Here is a 15,277-nt window from a genome sequence, read left to right on the forward strand (position 1 = left end):
TGTATGTGATCCTATCATTAACATTATAGTAAAGCATGTAGTATTATAAAAGAACACAGAAATATGTACTAAAAGAAGTTAAGTTCAAATCTAGGCAGCTTCTAATTGTATTGTATATTGTACATTTAAATTATAAATCTCCTTGAGAAAATTAGAGAAAATGTTCACAGGAAGAAAAAGACAGGATTTGCAGTGATGAAGACATCCTCTTCCTCTTGCCTCCTCTTCCAGAAAACTTTTATGTTCCAGACAAAGAAAATAGCCCCATCCTTTGGGAAATTTCTGCAACTTGTACAAACTATTTACCACTTGGTAATTCAACTAATGGATTAAATATCAGGATTTATTCAGTTGACTGATATTTCCTTAAAGGAAATAATTGTTTACTTTGTCTTCTTATTCCTAGGCCCCATAGAAGCAAAGGGATTAGAACTTTTCTAAAAGAAGTTACTAATAATGTAAGAACCTGAAGACATGCAGAAGTTGAAAGATATCCATAGGAAACTCATGATAATAACTCATTTTGGTATAGCCAAGGACTCAAGGGGACAATTCAATGTGTTAAAGAATGGTTTTACACTCACACAGAATAATTTTTCCTTTTTATATTGTCATTTATGATAATAAATTTAAATTATAAAAAATAGAAAATAAGTTGAAAGTTTATTTGTTCCCTTTGATTTTTTCTCCAATTGTTCACCAAAAATTTGTTTACAAAATAGGTTCATATAAATAGCTTATAAGTGAGATATTCTTATGAGATTTTATTTTCTCCTTAGATTAAAAAGTCATTTAAAAACTCAACAATATTCTTCTATAAATATACTTTAAGGCCATTGGATGAACTTAATTAACTGTGCAACAAGTTCATAGGTGAAATACTGTGGAACTGACTATAAACACCATTTTAAGCAATTAAGAATAATGAGCGTTAAAATAAAGAATTCAATGGTTAAAGTTTAAACCATTATACTATCTTGGATAATTATAGATAAGAAAATAATTGTAAAGAACATAAGCTATTTTTCATTGAGATATATCACACATAGCATTATTGACTATACATGAGAGGCCAAAGTGATGATAATACAATGAATAGAGTGTTTTGCCTTGTATGCAGCTCTTCCAGGTTCAATCCCAGCATCCCATATGGTACGGTGAGCACTGCCAGGAGTGATACCTGAGAGTGGAAACCAGAGTAACCCCCAAGCATCACCAGGCTTGGTTCCCAAACAAACAAAAATGTACATGAATGAGGTGCAGATATAGAACTAGAGGGAGGACACTTTGCTTGCTTTTGGCTATGGTGGTCATGATTCTTGTGAGAATACAAGGCACAAATGTATATTCTTCTGAACACTTCCAGGACCAGGATCATTCCTAAGTACACGGCCAGGAATAACCCCTCAGAACTGTCAAATATGACACAAACCTAAACCAAACAAAATATGTATGCAAATCTATAAACTGTTTTAAAAACCTCCAAATAAAACTTTAAAATAATGATACATTTACTACATTCCCCCCTTACAATTTAATGATAAAAAAACATCCTGTAGTTCTTACTTCTTTGATGATTTCTGCTAAGATTTCAGCACATTTTTCATTTGGTTGTTCAAAATTTATATTCCGTGCTATTTCTATAGACTCCTCTATCATAGAGACAACTTCTGGGTGGTCTGCAGTTACTTCTATTGAGTTTTGAATTAATTCTAAAATAAAATAACAAGCAAATGTTAATATATTTATTGGACAATACTATTTGCATGCCTGTTGATAGTTGACCCAGGAAAATACTGTCTTTGTGTTAGTGCAACACACGCAAGTTCCACTTGACTCAACCTTTGATTTTCCAGTTGTGTTTACTGTAATGGACCAGGCTCCATCCATCATGGCCTTCTAGCAGAACCCACATGATCTTCAGCTCAGAAAGTCCTCCAAATACCCTTTCCAAGAACAACAGTTTATTACCCTTCCTTTAACAGAAGTGAAAATCTCCTCTCAGAGATGAAGAGGTAGTAATTCCTGGAAATCCAGAGTAGAAGAGGTAAGAATTCATGTGATATCCCTGTAGTTATGGTGTTATGGGTTATGGTGAGTGGTGAGGTAGCAATAGCTAGAAAATGGCGTTAAATGTGCTGTTACCTGTTTGCTCAATTGTCAATTTTTCTATTCTCTCTCTCTCTCTCTCTCTCTCTCTCTCTCTCTCTCTCTCTCTCTCTTTCTCTTTTTGGTTTTTCGGCCACACTCGTTTGATGCTCAGGGGTTACTCCTGGCTAAGTTCTCAGAAATTGCCCCTGGCTTGGGGGGACCATATGGGACACCAGGGGATCGAACCGTGGTCCTTCCTTGGCTAGCGCTTGCAAGGCAGGCACCTTACCTCTAGCGCCACCTCACCGGCCCCAATTTTTCTATTCTCTAGTTACAAAATTCCAATTTTGTTGTGGTCAATATGTGTGTGAGAGATGATAGATAGATGATAAATAGAGAAAGTCTGCCACAAAAGCAGGAAGTGGGAGGGCAGGAGAGCAACTGGGAATATTGGTGGTGGGAAAGGTGATGTACTGGTAAAAGGTGATGTACATTGTATATCTGAAACTCAATCATGAACAACTTTGTAACTGTGTATCTCTTGGTGATTAAATTAAATAATTTATTTAAAAATAGTTGACATGGCAATTGGCAATGGCAACTTATTTACATAATAATAAATTTAATATCATTTTTAAAAATAATATCTTTAAGTACCATGATTAGAAACACGTTTGTAGTTGGGTTTCAGTTATAAAAAGAACACACCCCTCCACCAGTGCAACATTCCCATCACCAATGCCCCAATCTCTCTTCTCCCCAACCCCCTGCCTGTATTCGAGATAGCATTCTAGTTTCCTCACTCATTAACAAGTCATGATATTTGTTAGTGTAGTTATTTATCTAACTGCATTCACCACTCTTTGTTGTGAGCTTCTTATCATGAGCCAATCCTTTGAGCTCTCATCTCTATTGTCTCTGGGCATTATTACAATAATGTCTTTTATTTTTCTTAAAACCCATAGATGAATGAGACTATTTTGTATCTGTCTCTCTCTCTCTGAATTGTTGCACTCAGCATAATAGTTTCCATGTCCATCCATGTGTAGGAAAATTTCAGACTTCACCTCTTCTGACAACTGCATAGTATTTCATTGTGTTTATATACCACAGTTTCTTTAGGGATTCATCTGTTGTTGGGCATCTGGGGTGTTTTCAGTTTCTGGCTATTGTAAACAGCACTGCAATGAATATAGGAGTGCAGAAGGGTATTTTGTATTGTATTTTTGTGTTCCTAGGGTATGTGTCCCTAGGAGTGGTATAGCTGGATTATATGAGCTCAATATTTCCAGTTTTTTGAGGAATCTCCATTTTGTTTTCCATAAAGGCTGAACTAGGTGGCCTTCCCACTAGCAGTGACTGAGAGTTCCTTTTACTCCACATCCTTGCCAGCACTGATTGTTCTTGTTCTTTGTGATGTGTGCCAGTCTCTGTGGTGTGAGATGGTATCTTGTTGTTTTGATTTGCACCACCCTGATGACTAGTGATGTGGAGCAGTTTTTTGTCTTTTGGCCATTTGTATTTCTTCTTTGAGGAAGTGTCTGTTCATTTCTTTTCTGCATTTTTGGATGGAGTTAGATGGTATTTTCTTGTCAATTTTTGTCAGTACCTTGTATATCTTAGATATTTGCCCCTATTCTGATGAGTATTGGGTAATAGTTTCTCCAATTCTGTGTGTGGCTTTTGAATCCTAGTCACTATTATTTTTGAGGTACAGATGCTTCTCAGCTTAAAATAGTCCCATCTGTTTATCTCCACTTCCAATTGATTGGAGAGTGTTGTTTCCGTCTTGAAGATGCTTTTAGTCTCAATGTCATGGAGAGTTTTACCTACATGTTCTTCTAGATATATTATGGCTTTGGGTCTGATATCAAGGTCTTTGATCCATTTGGATTTGACCTTTGTGCATGGTGTTTGAAATCAGATGGAGGTCTGATTTCACTTTTTTGCATGTGGCTGACCAGTTGTCCAACAACACTTGTTGAAGAGGCTTTCCTTGCTCCATTTTGCAGTTTTTTTCCCCTTCAACAAAGATTAATTGATTGTATGTCTGGGGAACATTCTTGCAATACTCAAGTCTATTCCGTTGATGTGAGGGTCTGTCTATTCCAATACCATGCTGTTTTAATGACTATTACTTTGTAATACAACTTAAAGTTGGGGAAAGTGATACCTCCCATATTCCTTTTCCTAAGGGTTGCTTTAGCTATTCATGAGTATTTTTTGTTCTAAATGAATTTCAGGAGTGTTCCATTTCTTTAAAGAATGTTATGGGTTGTCTTTAGTGGGATTGATTAAATCTATACAATGCTTTGGGGAGTATTGCCATTTTAATAATGTTAATCCTCCCAATCCATGAGCAGGATATGTGTCTCCATTTACTTGTGTCCTCTTTTATTTCCTGAAGCAGAGTTTTGTAGTCTTCTTTTTTATTTTATTTTGGGGGGCACACCCAGTGATGCTCAGGGGTTACTTCTAGCTCAGATATTGCTCCTGGCTTGGGGGACTATATAGGACACTGAGGTATCAAACCGCTGTCCTTCCTAAGTTAGTGCATGAAAGGCAAACTCCCTATTGTTTGCACCACTGATCTGGCCCCTTGTAGTTTTCTTTCTTTTTTTTTTTTTCAGCAGTCCTTTATAATGGCTCTCTTGTGCCTCAAAACACAGCAGAGATCAGTACCACCTTATTGGGTGGGACCAGTCCACCAGGTTTGGGCCCTGAAGATTATGTTGGATGGCATCTTCTTGACTGTCAGGTTTGAGCCCTGGAGATAATGTTTGATGGCATCTTTTTGGCTGTCGGGTTTGGGCCCCTCTTGTAGTTTTCTATGTTTTCACCGCTTTAGTTAAGTTGACTCCAAGGTATCTGAGTTTGTGTGACACTAATGTGAATTGGATTTTTTTAAATCTTCTTTTCGTTTGTTTTTGGGTCACACCTGATGGCACTTTGGGGTTACTCGTGGCTCTGCACTCAGAAATTGCTTCTGGCAGGCTTGGGGGATCATGTGAGCCAAGATTAGAACCACTGTCTTTCATAGACACTATCCAAGGTTCAGGAGTGAATGGTCAATGTCTGATCTTTTGAAGCCTAAGCCAAGTAACTATTACAAGTGTTCAGGAGGTAATGCCCCACTGCAGTATAAAATTTATGTGTTCCTATCTCTATTAAGTAAGAACTTATTTGCAAACATAAGATCTCCCCATTTTAATGTGCCTATGCAAAAAGGAACAATGCTACAAGGTATTACTTTTACATATGGGAGCAGAGGTAACAAGCCCAACAAGCCCCATAACCTATTTCTAACATAAACTCTAAACACTAAAGAAACGTATCTACTAGAATTTCCTACTAAACAGAATTTTATAAAATGGGAAAATTGCCGCTACATAAGAAGATATTCATAGGGTTATACCTATTAAGAAAATATATCTAAAGAAATATTTAAAGGATACATATATATGTATATATACGTGTATATATATATATACATATATATATCCCCTTTAAGTCTTTTAAAATAGTCTTGGGGGAGGGGAATCTGAAGCATAGATTCAACCTGATTTTTGGTCTTATGAAGTCTAAAAATGGCTCTCAACAATTACATGTCAGGAAATGTCCTCGAGCCCGGGGCTTCACAGAAACCGAACCTGGTAGCAAGCAAAAGTCCACAGTGAGGTGGGGAAAAAGGGATCACCAAGAGCAAATCAGTAGCAGCAAAGTATCAGCTTCTTCTCAGGCTGAGAGTCTATCTTTTCACTTTGGGTGCTATTTGCCAGCTGGCTGGGTTCAGGAGAATGTTTTGCTTCATGAAGAGTTAAGAACTGAGGGTGAAAGGATTACATGAGGGGACATAATAGGGTGAGAAAGTGAAGAGGCTAGAAAAGAATTATTAAGGTGGTAAGCAAAGGGGGGAAAGGGTTTATATATGACAGGGGAAGAACAATATACAACAGAGACATTATTTATATTACAGGTGGACATTAGACAGACACTGAGATGGCCAACACATACACTCATGCATCCACATAGACAGACACTGAGGATCAATCCATGGGTTACAGTTGAAAAGCTGACCCAGGTGAAATGGGACAGAATGCTTAAAAAATATAAAGCTGGCAAGTCAGATGGAAAGGTTTTCCATTTTTTAGGCCAATCATGATTGTGAGGGTAAACTTTACTGAAGAAATGCTTTGTGGGTTAGATTGTATATAAAGCATTCTTAAAAACAATCATAATTTTCAAGTCTAGAAAACTAAGTGATATGGTAATGAGCACTAAGAGGAGTCTATACCATCAAATATTGTTTAGTGGGTCTTGAGCATCCATTATCCTTTCTTAAAAGCAATCTAAAATTATGAGCATTATTGTATAATGGTAAATTACCTACAATTGGAAACAGATTACAATAACATATTCAATGAATGAGCTCTGTAACAGGAGTTCATGGCATAGAGTTGCATATTCCATTGCTATCTGTGGACATAAACATTAAATTATATTAGCAGGCATCACCAAGTAGAAAATGAATAGATTAGAATTTTTGTCATGACAGTATCATAATGAGTCCTATCTTCTCAGTCAAATATAGTATAGCATTGCAATGTGGAATTGGGGTGACCAATTTATATATACAAGTACCACTGTGGACAAAAAAATCAAGGAGTTATTGTAACCATAGTAAAATTAAGTCATTAAAACTACTTATAGAGGGCTGGAGAGATAGCATGGAGGGAGGGCGTTTGCCTTGCATCCAGAAGGACAGTGATTCAAATCCCAGCATCCCATATGGCCCCCTGAGCCTTCCTGGAGCGATTTCTGAGCATAGAGCCAAGAGTAACCCCTGAGTGCTGCCGGATGTGACCCCCCCCCCAAATAAAATAAAATAAAATAAAACTACTTCTAGCATGCACTGTATGGGAGTCCATGGCTTTCAAACATATTCTACACCCATTTCTGTGGATAAAAGATTAGAACATTATTATAGCTATCTATAAAGATCAGTTGATTGGACACATACTCAAATTAAGCAGCTGTTTCATTATTGATGGGAAAGTTTAATCAATTGACATTTAAAGAAACTATTGACAGAAAGGGCTGTTGTGCCATTATATTTTGTAAAGTTGTTGTTACAATTAGGGATTTGGTTTGTGTAATTGCTCTTTGAGTAGCTCATTTAGGGTTGGTTTGGTTGGCACAAATATTGTGAGGTGGTTTTCTTTCTTTCTTTCTTCTTCTTTTTTTTTTTTTTTTTTTTGGTCTGAGAATGTTTTTAACCTCCCTACCATGTAAATGAGAGTTTTGCTGGATAGTGGAATCTAAGTTGAAGATTTCTTTTATTCAGTAGTTTGAATATGTCATTCCACTATTTTCTTGCCTGGATTGTTTCAAATGGAAGATCTGGTTTGATTCTTATATTGTTTCCTTTTTATTTGAGGTTTTTTTTTCTCCATTACTTCTTTAAAGAGTCGATCTCACTCTTTGTTTTTTTCATTTGGATTACTAAATGTCTTGATGTTGTTCTGTTATGGTCTCTTTTGTTTGGCACTTTTTGCTTCTTGGATTTGTAGAAAAACCTCTTTCCCAAGGGTGGAGAAGTTCTCTGCTATTATTTCCTTCACTACTTTTTCTTCTCCTTTCCCATTTTCTTCCCCTTAAGGAATCCCTATAATTCAGAGATTATTTCTCCTGTCTTTGATCACTAAGTACCTTATATTTTCTTCCAGGGTTTTGTCTCTCCTTTCTTTTTTGACTTCTTTATTCCTGCTGATTTGTAATTTGTCTCCAAGTTCATCTATGTGATTCTCCACCTGTGTAATTCTACTATTCTGGCTTGCTAACATGCTTTTTAGTTCCTTCAGTCCATTTGTATGGATTATCATATAGTCTGAAAGAGTTCTTTAAGTTGGTTGAATTTTTCATCTATAGTTACGTAATTTCAGAGGCTAGTGACTCCTTGATTTCCATTGCTAAACCATTAACTTTTTATTTAAGTCCTCATCTGTAAGATTCAGGCGTTTGGGTGGACTTGGAGATTCAAAAGCCACTGCCAATGGTCAGGCTGCAGCCCCTTACAATGACATTTGGTTAAAATCCTCAATATAGTTTTTAAAATAAAAATAAAATTTGGTATGCTACCATAGCTTTCACCTTATTATGCCATTTATTAACAAATGTGTTAAAATGGCAAAATATTAAGCAAACTTACAAAACAAGAATAATTAAGGCCTTGTTACATTTGAAAATAAAATCTGTTTTTTTGGTTTCCTTTTATTTTTTTATCTTTTTTTTCCTTTTTTTTTAACCAACATGATTTAAAGGGTATAGTGCAATATTTAGGTAGAAGTATGTGACATACAGTATAGATTTCTGTATTCATTGCAGCTATAACTTACTATTGTTTCATACTTAAAAGTCAAAATTGCTCTATACTATGTTAGTTGTAATAACAGGACACATTGGCTTCTAGAAACCCTGTCTAGGTATAAATATCTATAATTAAGATTTAAAAATGAAAATAAATTATAAAAACAGACTTCTTTCCAATTTATAAAGCTTTCCTGTTCCTAAATACTGTACAATACATTCAACAAAACTCTCAGCTCTTCTGAGACTTATAAAAATACTGACTCTTTTTCTAATAAAAAAAATCTTTTTCACTTTATTTTTAGTACTATGCTTAAATAAATACATTTAACACTGTAGTTACTTTTAATGTTTTTGAAAAATACCAAAAATTAGTAGTGCAACTTCCACCCTTACTTTAAAATATGTTTCTTGGTAAATGTAGCCTAAGTGAATCAGCATGTAGGCAAATGTACTTCATAAAACCATGTGTGGCTTTCACATACGTAGACTAATTTCAGAAATCATGTATACTGATAAAGCTATCAATAAAACTGTAGCAACAGACTGTAGCAACATAAATATCTTCTAAAGAAAGCATGAAAATTTACTTTTAGAATACCATAAAATTCTAATGATTTTATCATCCTGTTCTTTAAAATCTATTTTTAAAAATTTTTATATCTTAAAAGATAAGCTATGAACTTGCCTATCCCTTACTTAAGTGTCTGTTTCAAATGCCCAGAGTGAAAAAGACACAAACTATTTCAGGGTTGTATTAAAACTTTAAAAATAATTAATTCACAAATATTTCATTGCAACCTAATTTGGCATTAAATATATACTAAGGGAGTAGGGGCATTTCACCAGTTTTAATAAGTTATAATATTAGAGCTCTTGAAGTGCTGTTGGAAGCTGTGTAAGTACTCAAGTATCTTCTTGCTTGTTCAGTCATGATAAGCTGGTCTTCTGTCTTCCCATAAACTACTGTTTCCCATTCACAATTCGACTGAAAAGTCTTTTCCAATGTGACAACTTTGGAAGTGTTTGGGTTTGGTTTCTTTTTATTAAATATGTATTTGTTTTGCTGGTTGAATTTATATCATGTTTTTCTGGAGTCAAGTTGCACCTATTGTCATGTATTTCCATGAACAGGTATGTAAAACTAATTCTGGGTTTGCAAATGGTCCATAGTTGCACAAGGTTTGTGTTGAAGTTTAGCTGAAGATCGTTCTGATTTTATTCCATCTTGTAAGTAACCTTCCTGTTCCACTTTTAGTAGAATTCCAGTGATTTTTGATTGAATTATCAGTCCTTCCAGGAAGTAGTTTGGCAATTTCTGCCCAACCATTTCCCAACTGCTTATGTGCTTCATAGATAATCCTGTCCTCTTCTTCTGTCCAAGAGGACTTCTTTACTTCAGGATTCAGGTGATTATGCCATCTTTCTCTACACTGCTTGCCTATTCTTCCTTTTAAGTGCTTTGCAATTAAAGACTATCTTTTTGGCCCATGTTTTTGAACTAATTCAATAACCCTCAGATCTTCTTTAGTCCAGGCACCCTTTGTCAATTCTGGGTTTAAAACTTTCTGCCATCAATGGCACTGAAAATCAGAACAATTTTGAAGATGACTAACAAGTAGAGTCCAATCATCAGTTCCATGTTGTTCAACCAATTTCTTTAATTTATCATCCTCATCTCTTGTCCATTTTACTCTGTTCCAGAGTTTTTTTTTCAATTCTTTTTTGCTGTGGTACTTCATAATCATGATCAGCATATTGAAGATCATCATCCTCATCCTCACTGCGCAACCTCTTGGCCATCCTTCAAGACCTGCATGAGGCGAGATGCATGCAGCTCCTCCTCCTCTTCTCCTCCTCCTCCTCCTCCTCCTCTTCTTCTTCTTCTTCTTCTTTTTCTTCTTCTTCTTCTTCTCTTCTTCCTCCTCCTCCTCTCCTCCTCTTCTTCATCTTCCTCCTTCTCCTTCTCTTCTTCTTCTCCTTCTTTCCTCAGACCTTCAAGTCTCAGATCTTCCCTCAAAAATTTTCCTCAGACCTTCTTCCCTCAGTCAGACCTTCAAACCTCAGATCTTCCATCAGATTTTCCCTCAGTCAGACCTCCCCTCAGACCTTCTCCTCAGTCAGAAATCTCAAACCTTCAAGCCTCAGATCTTCCCTCAGACCTTCCCTCAGAAATTCTCCTCAGTCTCCTCTTCCCTCAGTCAGACCTTCTCCTCAGACCTTCCCTCAAATTTTCTCTCAGACCTTCTTCCTTCAGATCTTCCCTCAGCCCTTCCAGCCTCAGATCTTCCCTCAGACCTTCTCCTCAGACCTTCCCCTCAATATCTTCCCTCAGACCTTCCCTCAGATGCTCCCTCAGATTTTCCCTCACTCAGACTTTCCCTCAGTCAACTTTGTGCTCAGCGCCTCCCTGCAGCGGTTCCAGCCAGCCCCGTCCTCCCTCTTGTGCCAGTCCCCTCAGCGAGCAGCTCTAGCTATGCAGGGCTCTTTCTTCCTCTCTTCTCTCTAGCCAGCCTCCCTCCCTCCCTGCAGGGTTTTGTCTCCTTTTATCTTTTAATAAAACATTGTTAACACCTAGGTGTCCACAGTATGTAAAATTTTAGGCAATTTTCAAAGAAGATAATTATATAAGCTCAGGGATTCAGGATTCATGCCACCAGTAAAAAAAAAAAAATAAATAAATAAAGTAACAACCCTAATAACAAAACACATTTATAAGCAGTAAAAATGACTTGCCCTATAATTAACCAAGTGAAATGTCAATTTTACACAATGGCAGAAAAACTAAATTAAAAAAATCTTTTTCTTTTTCTAAATCCAAGAGGTAAAGATGGTTTTATCTTAAGACCTGGATCCTTTGCACCTGGTCAAACTGGCAGGGTTGATATTGCTCCAAAGTGAAAGAGATACTCTTGCCTCTATCTTGGACTGCCTTTCTCAAGAGGGAATAGATGATTTGAAAGATCTGAAGGAACAGAGATGGGACTTCCAGATACTACTTAATGGCCATTTTAAAAACTGTTTAAGGACTAAACACACAACTTGATATATATAGGTTGTGTTTTGCCACTGAGCCACATCCCTACTCTAACACCAAGAGTTCCAATTTAAATATCTGAAGGACAGAGTCCTCCTGTGAAGTATGTGTGTGTGTGTGTGTGTGTGTGTTTGTGTGTTGAGGGAAAAGGGATGTCATATATAAGTTTTTGACAATGTTCAGTTTAATTTCTACTAGATTTAATTAGAGAATACATATGTCTCTAAATCAGAAGAAACAAAAAATTAGCTACATATTATATAACAAAATAACCTATAGAAGTATTTTAAGTATATATCCAGTAAAACATGTAAGAGATCATAGACCATGTAAAACCATGTAGTAAAAGGATATTATTCTATATTCAAGTGAAATTTTTTACGGGAATGAAAGATGGTCAACATATAAAAATAAATTAATATAATACATTGTATCAACAAAAAGTATTAAATATTTAAAAATATATTAAGGGCATCTAATTTAGAAAAAGAAAAAATCAAATTATTTATTGTAGATGATATTATACTATACTCAAAAATTCTAAAACTCTACTGTAAAAGTCTTACAAACAATAAAAATAATACAGTAATGTAGCAGGCTACAAAATCAACATGCATAAATGTATAGCATACCTTTTTTTCACTTTCATAATGATATCTTTGAGCAACATGATTACAAACATGTTTGTTGGGGCATTCCTATACACAAAATATGTAGTAAAAGAGAAAGAATTTTGTTTTTGTTTTTGGGTCACCCCGGCAGCGCTCAGGGGTTACTCCTGGCTCTATGCTCAGAAATTGCTCCTGGCAGGCTCAGGGGACCATATGGGATGCCAGGATTCATCGACCTTCTGCATGCAAAGCAAATGCCTTACCTCCATGCTATCTCTCCGGCCCCGAGAAAGAATTTTTTTTAATCCCATTCATAGTTTCCTCTAAAATATAAATTATTTGGAAACCATCTTAACAAAAGAGGTGAAAAAACATATACAAAGAAAACTATAACTAACTAGTAAAAGAAATAAGGCACAGAAAATGGTAACACATACCTGTTCATGGATTGAGTAGATTAACATAGACAAAATAAAAATCCTAACAAAAAAAACTACAGATTCAACAGTCTCTATAAAATACACATGATATTAAAAAAAACTCCATAAGTTAAATGCTGTTTAAATTTAGATTAAGTAATAAACCTACTAATTGCCAAAATGATTATAGGAAAATAGATGGGAGGCTTTTATTTTTTCAACATTAAGCTATATTATAAAACTATAATAAAGAAGACAATGTGGTACTGGAATAAAGAAAAAACTCTCAGATCAACAGAATAGAACTAGAAACACTAGGGACTGTTACTCTTTGACAAAGGAACTAAGTGAATGAAATGAAGCAAGGAAATGCTCTTCAAAATATGGTGTTGAGAAAACTGGTAAATCACATGTAAAAGAATTATCCCAAACCATAATATTATATCACACACACAAAACAATTACAAATAGATTAAAGGTCTCAATATCAGACCTAAATCCATAAAATATATTGATGAAATAATAGGCAGAGATTCTATGACATTGAATCTAGCGTTGTCTTCAATGATTCAATATTGGTCAAATGGAAACAAAGATAAACAGAAGAGACATCAGTTTCAGAAGCTCTTTCACTATAAAAGAAATGATCACTCCATGTAGAAAGCCAATTTACAGATTGGGGAAAATATTTACCTAACTCGTATTTGATGAACTGTTAACAAGATTTGTTAAAGTTATCCAGATATGTAAAGCTATCCAGACACATAAAGGCGGTGGTAAAATTAAAAAAAAAATTAACCCATAGAAATGGGAAGAAGAGTAAACAGAAACATATTTTAAAATAGGCATACATGGGTCCAGAGTCATAGTACAGTGAGTTTAATGACTGGCATGCTAATATGATCTCCTAAGCCTAACAAGAGTGATACCTCAGTACAGAATCAGGAGCAAGTCCTGAGTAATGCTACATGTGGCCCAGGAACCAAACTAAAATAAGACAAAAAGTATACAGATGAGACTACTATTCATACTAGTGAGATTAGCCTTTGTTGGTGTGGCTGTGGAGAAAAAGGAACATTCATCCACTGCTGGTGAGAATGTTGATGGGTTCAACCTTTTTAGAAAACTCTATAAACACTTCTCTAAAAACAAAGACTTGAGTTTTCATATGACTCAGAAATCCAACTCTGGGCATCTACTCCAAGGGCCCAACATCTCTCTATTCAGAAAGAATATTTGCATTCTTATCTATGCTTATTGCAGCACTATTCACAACATCCATAATCTGAAGAAAAATAAAACAACTAAATGTAAGATGAGTGGATAAAGAAACTGGTTACATATACACAATGGAATATTACTCAGCTATAAAAAAAGTAAAAAAAAATCATACAATTTATGCTATGTGACTGTACTTAGAGAGTATCATGCCAAATTGAGTCAGTTAGAAAGATGCAGAATTATCTCTCTCATATGTGGGATATAATGAAACACAGTAAGGGAATAACAGATGATCAAAATCACAGAAACTAAAAACTGATTTACAGAATGAAAGTAATCATGGTATTGAAACATGGGAGGTGTGTGCAAACAAGGCGTTGGGGGCTGAGATGGGAGTCTGGACAATAGTAGAAGGAAATAGATACTTTGTTAAAGAGTGTGGTCTTGCAATGCTGTTTACAGAAACCCAACAATTAACATTATTGTAAAATTATAAAGCAGAGTAACTTAAAAAAATAACTCAAAAAACAATTTGATTGGGCCAGGGTTATGCACTTGTGGTAGAGTTTAATCCCTAATATAGTCTCAAAATAATTTGATAACATCAATAGATAAATAAGCAGCACTTGAAAAAAAAACAGAATAAATGAGTTAAAATATCACCTTAAATAGAGAAATTTTATAATATTTTAAGATGACTGTCAAAGAAGTCACATTATGAATAAAAGGTAAAATCCATTTATACTTTATATTCTGAAACTTTAAATGGAAAAATTTATAAGGGTAAATGACAATATTTATTCTAAATATCTTGCTTTATACTCTGAAAGAAGTTTGGCTATTATGTTTGGAAACTTACTCCCTAAAATGGATATGGAGATTCTAATTATTTTAGATGCACAGGTCTCTATGTTTGTTTTATTTTATTCAGTAAGTCTATTTTGTTCTGTAGCTGTTAAACTTAAATATGAAAGAGAGAAGCAACATTATTTTCTCCTGAAATCGCCCTCCCTTTTTGCATTCTAAGGAACAAAATAAGTATGAAGAAATATAAAATGAATAAAAATATAAAAATAAAACAAGCACATGTTTATCAGTTCATGTTGTTAACATTGAAAATTTTTACCAGCTTCATCAAAGTCAGTTTCTGATATTTTGTCTTCATTCACCACTGCATCATTTTGGGATGGATCATTTAAAACTGCAATAAAAGAACAATATTTGCTTTAAATGCTAATATATTTACATAAGATAATATCTGGAAAAAAACATTGACAATTTATTTTATTACCGTTGCTAAGTGAAGTTTGTAATTCTTCTCCGCTTCTGGCTGGGAAATCTAGGACGTTCATTTTCATTTCAGATTCTTTTTTAGCAACTGCTAGGGATGAAAAACAATAATTGGCTGTTAGAAAAAGCAGTTGAGAATAGGAAAACAGGTATAGGGATTCAATCTTGTGCTTATGAGATTTAGTCAGTCAGCCTGTTATTTCAGTAAGTTATTATATTGACCTGTTTTAATTTCTACTAGG

General features: G+C 35.0%; 1 protein-coding gene across 1 annotated transcript in view; it reads right to left on the reverse strand.

Moving 5' to 3' along the window:
• AK9 (adenylate kinase 9) overlaps positions 1 to 15,277 on the reverse strand; it is a 190,930-nt gene that overhangs the window by 129,757 nt on the left and 45,896 nt on the right. Inside the window, 3 exon segments of the mRNA XM_049772605.1 lie at positions 1,567 to 1,712; positions 14,872 to 14,946; positions 15,037 to 15,126. Coding sequence (XP_049628562.1) covers positions 1,567 to 1,712; positions 14,872 to 14,946; positions 15,037 to 15,126 — 311 coding nt within the window.

This window comes from Suncus etruscus, chromosome 4 (assembly GCF_024139225.1).
Source record: "Suncus etruscus isolate mSunEtr1 chromosome 4, mSunEtr1.pri.cur, whole genome shotgun sequence".
Taxonomy (NCBI): Eukaryota; Metazoa; Chordata; class Mammalia; order Eulipotyphla; family Soricidae; genus Suncus; species Suncus etruscus.